The 13,025-nt window shown below is 46.6% G+C and overlaps 1 protein-coding gene across 4 annotated transcripts in view; it reads left to right on the top strand.

Annotated features, from left to right (window-relative positions):
* lpp (LIM domain containing preferred translocation partner in lipoma) overlaps positions 1-10,080 on the top strand; it is a 565,002-nt gene extending 554,922 nt beyond the window's left edge. For all 4 annotated transcript variants that reach the window (XM_059991268.1, XM_059991276.1, XM_059991259.1 and 1 more), the window contains exon 10: positions 1,190-10,080. In XM_059991268.1, the coding sequence (XP_059847251.1) occupies positions 1,190-1,318 (129 nt within the window). In that variant the 3' untranslated portion in view covers positions 1,319-10,080. The remainder of the gene's footprint in view (positions 1-1,189) is intronic.
* Positions 10,081-13,025: the final 2,945 nt, after the last annotated feature.

The following is a 13,025-nucleotide window of genomic DNA, read 5'->3' on the forward strand; positions in this document are numbered from 1 at the left end:
TGACTGGCTGCCGGTGACTAGTGGTGTTCCACCAGGGTCTGTTATTACCCCTCAACCATCAAACACTGAACCAGAGGGGAGAGCGTCACTCAACTTCACACCCTACACTGAACTGTTCCCACAACCGATGGACTCACTTTCAAGGACTCTCTGTCTCATCTTCTCGATATTTATCATGTATTTATTTATTACTAATGGTTCTTTATACTTACTGTAAAAGTCTGAAAGAGAATGTATATGATGACATAGTTATAGAACGCTACAACAGAGAAACAGGCACTTTAGCCTATCTAGCACATTGAACCATTAATCTGCCGACTCCCATCGACCTGCACCTGGACCAAAGCCCTCTATACCCCTATCATCCATGTACCTATCCATATTCGTCTTAAATGTTGGAATCGAACCCACATCCGCCACTTGTGCTGACTTCTCGTTCCACACTCTCAACTCCCTCTGAGTGAAGAAGATCCCCCTCATGTTCCACTTAAACTTTTCACCTTTCACCCTTAACCCATCTCTTCTGGTTTTATTCCCACCCAACCTCAGTGGAAAAATCCTGCTTGCATTTACCCTGTCTATACCCCTCATAATTATGTATCCCTCCATCAAATCTCCTTTCAATCTTCTACGTTCTAAAGAATACAGTCCTAACCCATTCAGTCTTTCCTTAAACTCAGGTCCTCCAGACCTGGCAACATCCTTGTCGATTTCCTCTGTGCCCTCTCAACCTTGTTTAATCTTTCCTGTAGGCAGGTGAGCAAACCTCCAAATTAGACCTCACCATTGTCTTTTACAACTTCAACAAGACATCCCATCTCCTGGACTCAATACATTGCTTTATGAAGGCCAATATACCAAAAGGTCTGTTTCTGACCATCTACCTGTGATGCCACTTCTAAGGAATTATGGCTCTGTGTTCCCAGATCCCTCTGTCTACAAAACACCTCAGTGCTCAACTGCTCATTCACTGTGTAAGACCTAACCTGGTTGGTCATCCCAAATATGCACTTTGATAATAAATTTACTTTGAACTTTGAAATTTGTACTTTGAATGCCGGTAAATACAGCCAGCTCAGGTAGGCATGGACGAGTTAGGCAGCCGGGTTTGTTTCAGTGATGTATCTCGGTGACATCGTGGAGGACTGAAGCCCGTCTATTACTGATACCCTGCTATCTGTTTCCTCAGGACTGTGGCATCCTGCTCTCAGACGGTGACACACAAGGATGTTACCCCCTGGATGGACACATCTACTGTAAATCCTGCAACGCCAGGTGCATCCAGCTTCTGTCCGCCAAGGCCACCACTGACCTGTGAGCCCACTGACCAGCAGGACCTCTGCATCCTGCTGGGGCCAACAATCTTACCAAAGATATTCCAGCAGCGCATTCTTTACGCTTTCACCTTCTGATGATCTTTGCTCGCGCTGTCTGCTAGTCCGAGGGCTCTCACTGGCCAGAGCTATCATTGTATAGGACAGGCACAGTTAAACAGCTAAACAAATGGGGAGCAGTAGTCAGGCAGATGAACAAACCCTGCCAAGTCTCGTTGTGGGACCTTCATCCACATGCACCAACCCTCTCTGTAGATTGCCATTGACATTCAGTGTCTCACGTTCTCTGTCTGTCTCTCTCTCCCTCTCTTGCCCCCTCTCCCCATCACAACCCTCACCCCTCCCTCTCCCCCTCTTGCCCACTCTCCCCACCCCTCCCTCTCCCCCCCTCTCTGCCCTCTCTTCCATGCTCACTAGGTTGAGCTGTTGACTGAACAGCAGTTGGATAAAAATGGGACCAAGCGTTCTTGCTTTGTGTTTGTACAGGAAGGAATAATATTTACTTCTGGCTCTCAATAAATGACTAAAGTAACCTTTTTTTAGCTCTGGGTATCTGCTTTGCAGTAAAACGAAATAGCCAGACATTGTAAATAAGCAAATGCAGAGGCAGCACTGAGAGTCCAAACTTGTTAAGAACATTCTGGAAAGAGAGTTTCTGTGGATTGTCATGTGGAAAGTTGGGAGTATCGGCTGCAGGGACGATGCAGGGAGCTCAGTTGAGGCCAGGATCTCGTTGTTTGACAGCTCTGGGCCTGTACTCATTGGAGTTTCAAAGAATGGGGGATGGGGGAGATCTATTGAATTTTGAAAGGCCTAGATAGACCTTAAAACATAGGAGCAGAATTAGGCCAATCAATCCTTCAAGTCTGCTCAGCCATTTCATCATAGCTGATTTAGAACTTAGAGTACAGCACAGGGACAGGCATTCGACCTACAATATCGTGCTGAGTCAGATAAACAGCAGATCAAAACCGCCCAACACTAATCCTTCCTACCTATACCATGTCGATATCCCTCTATCCTCCCTACATCCATGTGCCTATCCAAATGTCTTCTCTCATTGGACTAATAGTAATTCCTGGATATACTTAACAAATACTGCCCCATCTAAATTCCTTGTACTAAGAAGGTCCCAGTTTATATTAGGGAAGTTGAAATCCTATTTATTACAACCCTATTTATTATCCCTCTCAACCCCATTCACCTGCCTTCTCCCCATAGCCTTTGACTCCCTGATTAATCAAGAACCTGGCAAACCCCACTTTAAATATACCCAATGACTTACCCTACACTGCCGCCTGTGGCAATGAATTCCACACATCCACCACCCTCTGGCTAAAGAAATTCCTCCTCATCTCTGTTCTAAATGGACGTCCCTCTATTTTGAAGCTGTGCCAGCTGGTCCTAGACTCCCCATTATAGGAAACATCCTCTCCATGTCCTCTAAGCCTTTAAATATTTGATAGATTTTAATGAAATCCCCCTCTTTCATCTAAACTCCAGCGAGTATAGGCCCAGATTCATCAAATGCTGCTCTTACATTATCCCTAGATCTTTCTGGTGAATGCAGATTTATGGCGTAGGAACATTTTCAGTATTGTTCCGTGGTACTGCGAGCAAGGTGTGAATGACCCCCCTCCCCTTTCCCTACTGAGTGAGATCATTGAAATTCTGTAATCTCCTCCTCTTCCTACACGTGATGTGATGGTTTGGGCCGACAGAATTCAACCAAGATCAGATCCAAACTGGCATCCCTGCACTGCAACACACACAAAATGCTGGAGCAGCTTCAGAATCTGTAGAAATGACTCAACAGTCAGCGATTGTTGCCACAGGTGCTGCCTGCCCTGCTGAGTTCCTTCAGCATTTTGTGTGTGTTGTTCTGGATTTCCAGAATCTCTTGTCTTTATAACTGCGTGCTGCTGCACTTTCCACTGTGAATGGGGACCTCTAGAACATAGAACAATCCGGCATTGTCCAGGCCCCTTGGCCGAAGAAGTTATGCCGACCTTTTAGCCTACTCCAAGATCACCCTAACCTTTCCTTCCCACATAACCTTCCATTTTCTTATCATCCATGAGCCCCTTAAATATCCCGAATGTATCTGCCCCTCCACCATCACATTCCACTCACCGACCACTCTGTGTAAAAACCTTAGCTCTGACAGCCCCCCTGAACTTCCCTGCAATCATCTTAATATCAGACCCCCTTGTTCTCTGGCTGTCCACTCCTCTTAACATTCGGCACAACTCCATCAAGTCACCTGTTATCTCCTTCAGTCCAGAAAGAAAAGCCCTAGCTTGCATTGAGTAAAACTGGCCCTCAGTGAGAAGGGTTCATACATTTCCTGAAGAGTGGAAGCAAGAGCGCCATCTTCAGTTTGTCTGGTTGAGGTCTGCGCTCATTGCTATGGAGTTCCTCCTAGTCGGAGTTACCACGCTGTGTCAGATCTCTGCAACAACACTTCTCCGTGAATAGTCCAAGTACTCATTCTCCAGAACTTGCTCCATCTCTTTCCTGTGACGTCACATCACTGACATAGGCACTGAAATTTGCAGCAGTATATAATGATGAAAACTTTAAAGTACAATCAGAAATATTTGAAATCGAGTAAGTGCAAAATGAGAACAAAATATTAAAAAATAGTGAGGTAGAGCTCATTGTCCATTCAGAAATCTGATGGTGGAGGGGAGGAAGCTGTTCCTGAAACATCGAGTGTGAGTCTTCAGGCTCCTGTACCTCCTCCTTCATGATAGCAATGGGAAGAGGGGATGTCCTGGGTGAGGGGGCTCCTTAATGATCGATGCTGGGGAGGCGAGTGCCCATGATGGAACTGGCTAAGTTTACAGCTTTTTCCAATCCTCTCTCCAGTACACGTGTAGAAATTTGCAAGAGTCTTTATGACACCCAAGTTTCTGCCCCAGCACTGAACGCTCCTGATACATACGCAGTGGGAGGAGGAGGTTACAAAGCTCAGCAGATTAGACAGATCACCCACAGGGAGCCCCTCAGGGACCTGAACTTTACAGAAAAACAAATCCTTCTTCATCATTCGTGATTGGATTATGCAAACTGAGTTAGTATTGTATTTGGAACGGGGATAATGCCAGCGTCACAAAGTAATAATGTTTATTGATTGTGTGTGTCTTACATCAGAGCCTACATCAGCATGACCTCAGTCCATTCAAACCAAGTAAAAATACTTCCCAATTCAATTTAAATCTGATAATAGCACCAGCTGACTCTGGCACACTTCACAGCTCTCTGTGGGTGACTGTCCAATTCATGGTTCTTCATCAGACTTCTACAAATCTATTAAAGGACTACAAGTCAACCCACCACATTCCCAAACCGTGCAGTATATATAGTATAAAATCATAACACACAGGAGCAGAATTTGACCATCGCGTCTGCTCCACCTTACATTGTAGATGATTTACTATCCCTCTCAACCCCATTCTCCTGCCTTCACCCCATAACCTTTGATGTCCTGGCTAATCAAGAACCCATCAACCTGCTCTTTAAATATGCCCAATGACTTGGCCTCCACAGCCGTCTGTGACAATGAATTTCACAGATTCACCATACCCTGGATAAAGAAATTCCTCCTTATTCTTTATTCTGAGGCTGTGCCCCCTGGTCCTAGACTCCCCCACTATAGGAAAAACCCTCTCCATTTCCACTTGGCCTATCAATATTTGATAGATTTCAGTGAGACTCCACCCCCCCCTTCATTCTCATGAACCCCCTCTGGCCCCTCTCCAACACCATCACATCTTTGCTTAGATCATCATCAGCAGCATTATGTGCCATGTCATATGATGTAGGTGATCGTGGTCTCATGACTATGATTATTCTTGGAAAATTTTTCTTCACATGTAGTTTGACGTTGCTGCCTTCTGGCCAGAGCCCTTACAAGATGGATGACCAGTTATTATCGATACTGGTGTCAGTGGTCACAGAACCAGCTGTTCTTGCGACCATCCACCAGGGGAGGGGTGCTAAGCTGGTGTTACACGTTGACCAAGGTTGACCTGCAAGCTAATGGAGGGATGGAGTGGCTTTACACCTCTTTTGGTGGAGACGTATCTCCATCCTGCCACCCTTTTCTTAGGTAATGTGCCCAAAACTGCTCACGATACCCCAAAATCTGCAAATGTTGGAAATCCAAGACATCACACACAAAATGCCGGAGGAACTCAGCAGGTCAAGCAGTGTCCATGGAAATGAATAAACAGTTGACAATTCAAGCTGAAACCATTGATCACGATACTCCAAGTGTAGTCTGACCAATGCCTTATAAAGGCTCAGCATTATATCCCTGCTTTTCCACACTGATCCTCCGGGAAAACATGGCATTTGCTCTCCTCACCACCAACCGAACCTGCAAGTTAACCTTGAGGGAATCTGCACAAGGACTCCCTTTGCACCTCATATTTTTGAATTTTCTATCTATTTAGATGCCAGTTTTGTAAACCATTCCTGTTCCTCATACCTTGGGATGCCAACACGTATCAGGACATTTTCTGATCATTCCAAACATTCTTTTTTTTTCCTGATTTTTCAACATACTACACAGGCTGGAGGCACCATTGTCAGTTATGTACTTTAGAAGCTCTGACATAATTTTCTGAAAGTATCTCCCTGAGTGCCAAACCAGCAAGGAGCAGAATCCCAATCCCTGCAGGCTCACTAAAACCTTACAGTGTAGAAACAGGGCCCCCAACTCGAAATGACAGTGTAGAAACAGGGCCCCCAACTCGAAATGACAATGTAGAAACAGGGCCCCCAACTCGAAATGACAGGGTAGAAACAGGGCCCCCAACTCGTAATGACAATGTAGAAACAGGGCCCCCAACTCGAAATGACAGTGTAGAAACAGGGCCCCCAACTCACCTGCCCGTAATGACCATGTAGAAACAGGCCCCCAACTCACCTGCCCGTAATGACCATGTAGAAACAGGCCCCCAACTCACCTGCCTGTAATGACCATGTAGAAACAGGCCCCCAACTCACCTGTCCGTAATGACCATGTAGAAACAGGCCCCCAACTCACCTGTCCGTAATGACCATGTAGAAACAGGCCCCCAACTCACCTGTCCGTAATGACCATGTAGAAACAGGCCCCCAACTCACCTGTCCGTAATGACCATGTAGAAACAGGCCCCCAACTCACCTGTCCGTAATGACCATGTAGAAACAGGCCCCCAACTCACCTGTCCGTAATGACCATGTAGAAACAGGCCCCCAACTCACCTGTCCGTAATGACCATGTAGAAACAGGCCCCCAACTCACCTGTCCGTAATGACCATGTAGAAACAGGCCCCCAACTCACCTGTCCGTAATGACCATGTAGAATCAGGCCCCCAACTCACCTGTCCGTAATGACCATGCAGAAACAGGCCCCCAACTCACCTGCCTGTAATGACCATGCAGAAACAGGCCCCCAACTCACCTGTCTGTAATGACCATGCAGAAACAGGCCCCCAACTCACCTGTCCGTAATGACCATGCAGAAACAGGCCCACGGCCGTTACTCATGTGACTGTACACAATACTCCTCCTTTTGAACAACTCAAACATGGTGCCCCAGCCTGTGAAAACAAGCCTACCAAATGCTTTCTTATCACCCTATGTACCTGCGTCTCAAATTTCAGACTACTATGGACATACATCCCGAAGTCTCTATCGAATATAGGACATTACAGCACAGTCCAGCCCCTTTGGCCCATGACGTTGTGCCGACCTTGTAATGGACTCTAAGATCAATCTAACCTTCCCTTCCTATATAACACAACATTTTTCTATCATCCATGTTGCTATCTGTGAGTCTCTTCAATGTTTCTGATGTATCTGCCTCCAGCACCAGTCCTGGAAGTGCATTCCAGACACTCGCCACTTTTCATATAAAAAACTTACCTAATGACAAACCGCCCTTTAATTTCCTCCAATCGCCTTAAAATTAAACCCCGCTGAATAAGCCATTACCATCCTGAGGAAAAGTCTCCGGCTGTCCCACGGAAAGTGTGGGTTTTCCTGCAGTTTCCACCCACAGTCCGATGACATACGGTTAGTAAGTTCATGGATCGTTGTAAATTCCCCGTGGTTAGTTACGGTTAAGTCAGGGAGTTGCTGGGTGGCGGCCTGGAGAGGCAGGAAGACCTGCTCCACGCTGTATTTCAAAAGGTAACTAGCAGTGGGGTAGGAACTGCTGGGTCTGAGCTCCCACTAGCGGAGCACGTTTGATCCTCTGCCTGATGAATCTCTCCTACTTTCTTTACTATATTCAGACCCCTCCAATTACTCTGGGAGTTGGTGCATGTGAGAAATGCTGGGTTATTGGTATCTACGTAATAAAATGGCAGTTGTTTGCTGCGACAATCATTATATAAATGGGTGGGTCTGCGGGAGGCCGTGCCCTTGGCTGTCTGCTCCGCTCACTCATCTTGTCTGAACTCAACATGCTGTGGTCACTATGGCTTCATTCTGCCCCCTGCTGGTCTGCAGCATCTCTGTGCTCCTGAACTCACTGGGCAGTGACTGCAGACTGTGCAAAATCACTGTCCAGAAACTACACACAGTGAGTTCAGTGCCCACTGACTGTACACAGTGAAATCAGTGCCCATTGATTGTACACAGAGTGAATTCAGTTCACACTGACTGTACATGCAGTGAATTCAGTTCCCATTGACTGTATACACAGTGAATTCAGTTCCACTGACTGTATGCACTGTGAATTCAGTTCACACTGACTGTACACACAGTGAAATCAGTGCCCACTGACTGTACCCACTTTGAAATCGGTGCCACTGACCATGCATACAGTGAATTCAGCGCCCACTGACTATGCACATAGTGAATTCAGTTCCCAGTGACTGTACAGACAGTGAAACCAGTGCCCAATGACTGTACACACAGTGAATTCAGTGATCAGTGATGGCATGCATAGTGAAATCACTTCCCAGTGACTCCATACACTATGAAATCACTGTCCAGTGACTGCACAGTGTCAAATCACTACTCATTTACTGCACACAATGAAATCACTGCCCAGTGACTGCACACACTATGAAATCGCTCCCCAACGACTGCAAACTGTCAAATCAGTGCCCAGTGACTACACAATTAGTGAAATTACTGTCCAGTGACTGCACACTGTTAAATCAATGCCCAGTGACTATGGAATTAGTGAAATCAGTGTCCGGTGATTGCACAATCAGTGCCTTGTCACTGTACTGTGAATCCAGTGCCCAGCGACTGCATATCTGTCAAATCAGTACACAGTCACTGCAGTCAGTGAATTCAGTGCCTAGTGACTTACATTAGGTGATAAATCAATCAGTTTACAAGTTTTGCTTCAGGAATGTGACATACACTGGGTTCTGTTATTGGGCCCTCAGTAACGCTAGACCTGACCATAGTGACTTTTGCCTGAACCTGTTGTGTTGACTTCAGTTACAGCTTCTCAATAAACATTATTGCTTTAACTAAATATTAATGCCTAAAACACTTTATAAGCACAATTACTACATTTATATATCTCTAATCAGCTGTGATTATGTGAAACTGATCAGTGGGAGGGTATAGAGGGGAAGCAGTCTGCGCGCAGTTCCAGCTTCAGACCGAGGCTCTGTAGTTGTCACTTATAACATCTTTAATACCACATTAAACATTTCTGAACAACTAGCACCTTGCACCAAATTGCACAGTTAGCTGGAGCTAAATTTGTTTTATTATATGCTTCAAGTTTATTCACCTTGAGACGGAAGGTAGCCGAGACAGTGACCTGCATCAACGCACAAACTGACGTGGGGACTCAGGAGTCAAGCAGCGCCTATGGAGGGAAAGACACTGACCATGTTTCAGATAACATATTGTGACCCAAAACTTCAACATCCCCACAAACAAACTCAGAATCGGAATCAGGTTTAATATCGTTTGTTGTTTTGCGACAGCAGTACATTGTAATGTGTAATAATAAGACTCTAAATTACAATTAGAAAAAAAATTAAATTAAATATGTAGTGCAAAAAAGGAGCAATACAAAGAATAAGTAGTGAGGTAGTGTTCATGGGTTTATTGTCCATTCAGAAATCTGATGGCGGAGGGGAAGAGGCTGTTCCTGAAACATCGAGTGTGTGTCTTCAGGCTCCTGCACCTCCTCCCTGATGGTAGCAATGAGAAGAGAACATGCTCTGGGTGATGGGGTTCTTAACGATGGATGCCTCCTTTCTGAGGTGTTTCTTTTGAAGATGTCCTGGTTACTGGACCCACTGAGTTCCTCCCGCAGAGTGTGCGTTGCTAAGTTTGAGCTTGTCAGGGTACAGGGTTTTAATCCGAGGTACGAGTGAAGCTCAGAGAGCTGGTCATCTTTAGTCCAATGCTACACAGCAGCTCATGATTTCAGACTGTTCATTGTCATTTCCTGACGATGACTGAGGTCAAGCCAGTGTCAGGAGAGTGCCAGTTATCACAGAGAAGCAACAGAGTGGAGGTGAAATGTGATCCAGATGAGATGGTTGATATTTTTACTGAAAATGAAACACTTTATATAAAGCACTTAAAGTAATGTCTTTTGCTTTGCCATTCACTAGTGACTGTATTAATTCATCATAAAACAACATGTTTATTTGCAATGCTTTTCTACTTTTGATTCTGAGGGGCTAGGAATTCCAGTCCAGCTTGGTCCCTGATGTTTTGCTATGAGATTTCTATTCACAATAAAAGTTTACCTGCAATCACAAACGTTTCTGAGGAGTGCGTTATTCCAAAAGTTACGCTAAATTGCTCTGCCTATTGGTTTCTTCGGTTGACACCTCGTCCAGGACGCTGGCATTGGAGAGCGTGCAAAGGAGTTTCGCCAGAGTGATTCCAGGACTGTTTGATGGTTCTGGGCATCTCATTGAATATTGAAAGAAGAGCACATACAGAATACTGGAGGAGCTGAGCATGTCAGTCAGTCAGCATCACTGGAAATGAATAAACAGGCAACGGTTCAGTTCACGGCCCTTCATCAGGACCAGAAAGCAAGAGGAAGGATGCAGTGCGGGGAGGACAAGCTAGAAGGTGATAAGTGAAACCGGGTGGGTGGGGGAGGGAGGTGAAGTAAGAAGCTGGGAGGTGATAGTTGGAAAAGGTAAAGGGTTGGGGAATAAGGAATCTGAAAGGAGCAGAGAGTGGACCATGGGAGTAAAGGAAGGATGAGGGGCACCAGGAGGAAGTGATAGGTGGGTGAGGAGAGGCGAAAGGCCAGAGTGGGGAATAGAAAAAGAGGGAAAGAGGATAGGAAAAAAAACAGTGGAGGAATCAATCTAGTGAACCTTCTCTGTACTCCCTCTGTGGCAATGTTAATGCCATCAAGTTGGAGGCTACCTGGACAGAATTGATGTGTTGCTCCTCCAGCCTGAGAGTGACCTTATCTCAGCAGAAGAGGAGGCCATGGATCAACACCTCAGAACGGGAATGAGGATCAGAATTGAAATGGCTCGCCACTGGGAGTATTGAAAGGCCTAGATAGAGTGGATATGGGAAGTATGTTTCCTATAGTGGTGGAGTCTAGGACCAGAGGGCTCAGTCTCAGAATAGAGGGACAACCGTTTCGAACAAAAATGAGGAGGGATTTCTTTAGACAAATGGTGGTGAATCTGTGGAATTCAATGCCTCAGATGACTGTGGAGGCCAAGTCATTTGGTATATTTAAAGCAGAGATTGATAGGTTCTTGATTAGTCAGGATATCAAAGGTTACAGGGAGAAGGGGTTGAGAGGAATAAAAAAATCAGCCATAATGGAATGATGGAGCAGACTTGATGGGCTGAATGGCCTAATTCTGCTCCTACGTCTCATGGTCTAAGAGGCACAAAACGATAATAGAACAAAGAGAATCAAAAGGGACTGTGATGGAGGTATAAGCAGAAGGAAAAGAAGAAGAAAAGATGATGGTGCTTTCTGGTCAGCTCTTTTTATACCCAGAGTTAAAAAACATTCAAACTCACAGACAACCCCTCAGATAGCCCCTACGCAGCACCAAAATAATACACTAGGGGATTCACTGAAGAGCTGCTTATACATACTAGGAAGCGTGCTAACAGTTATATGCCGTACATTAGTAGTTATAACAAATATAAACTATAGAAAATGGCAATTAAAACAGTCTAATCTGATAAATGTAAGGAAGTCAAGGGTTAGGTCATGAAAACAGGCAGCTTATCGTAGCTTAAGAGAAAAGCACCCACAGCTAGAAACTGTCAGGTGGTAAGGTTCGTAGCTGGGTCATTCTGGGAAGAGATGTCATTACTCCAGAGCAGGTATTAATAATAACAATAACTAAGTTATAGAGCACTTTTCATACAGGTGATGTAGTTCAAAGTGCTTTACACTGGGATAAAGTGCAACCAGGAAAATAAAATATAAAAATAAACATGAAAAAGGACAAAAAGATGTTCGTTAAAAGTACTTCTCCCACAGTGTGACCCTCCCTCAGTACTACCCCTCCCACAAAAACCCTCCCTGTACCACTCCTCTCACAAAAACCGTCCTTCAGTACCACCCCTCCCTCAGTGTCTCTCCTTCAGTACCACCTCTCCCAGTGTGACTCTCCCTCAGTACCACCTCTCCCAGTGTGACTCTCCCTCAGTACCACCCCTCCCAGTGTGACCCTCCCTCAGTACCACCCCTCCCACAGTGTGATCCGCCCTCAGTACCACCCCTCCCAGTGTGACTCTCCCACAGTGTGACCCTCCCTCAGTACTACCCCTCCCACAAAAACCCTCCCTGTACCACTCCTCTCACAAAAACCGTCCTTCAGTACCACCCCTCCCTCAGTGTCTCTCCTTCAGTACCACCCCTCCCAGTGTGACTCTCCCTCAGTACCACCTCTCCCAGTGTGACTCTCCCTCAGTACCACCCCTCCCACAGTGTGATCCGCCCTCAGTACCACCCCTCCCAGTGTGACTCTCCCTCAGTACCACCCCTCCCTCAGTACCACCCCTCCCAGTGTGACCCTCCCTCAGTACCACCCCTCCTTCCGTGTGACTCTCCTTCAGTACCACCCCTCCCAGTGTGACCTGCCCTCAGTACCACCTCTCCCAGTGTGACCTGCCCTCAGTACCACCTCTCCCAGTGTCTCTCCCTCAGTACCACCTCTCCCAGTGTGACCCTCCCTCAGTACCACCCCTCCCACAGTGTGATCCGCCCTCAGTACCACCCCTCCCTCCGTGTGACTCCCCTTCAGTACCACCCCTCCCAGTGTGACCCTCCCTCAGTACCACCCCTCCCAGTGTGACCCTCCCTCAGTACCACCCCTCCTTCCGTGTGACTCTCCTTCAGTACCACCCCTCCCAGTGTGACCTGCCCTCAGTACCACCTCTCCCAGTGTGACCTGCCCTCAGTACCACCTCTCCCAGTGTCTCTCCCTCAGTACCACCTCTCCCAGTGTGACCCTCCCTCAGTACCACCCCTCCCACAGTGTGATCCGCCCTCAGTACCACCCCTCCCTCCGTGTGACTCCCCTTCAGTACCACCCCTCCCAGTGTGACCCTCCCTCAGTACCACCCCTCCTTCCGTGTGACTCTCCTTCAGTACCACCCCTCCCAGTGTGACCTGCCCTCAGTACCACCTCTCCCAGTGTGACCTGCCCTCAGTACCACCTCTCCCAGTGTCTCTCCCTCAGTACCACCTCTCCCAGTGTGAC

This window comes from Hypanus sabinus, chromosome 2 (genome assembly GCF_030144855.1).
Source record: "Hypanus sabinus isolate sHypSab1 chromosome 2, sHypSab1.hap1, whole genome shotgun sequence".
NCBI lineage: Eukaryota > Metazoa > Chordata > Chondrichthyes > Myliobatiformes > Dasyatidae > Hypanus > Hypanus sabinus.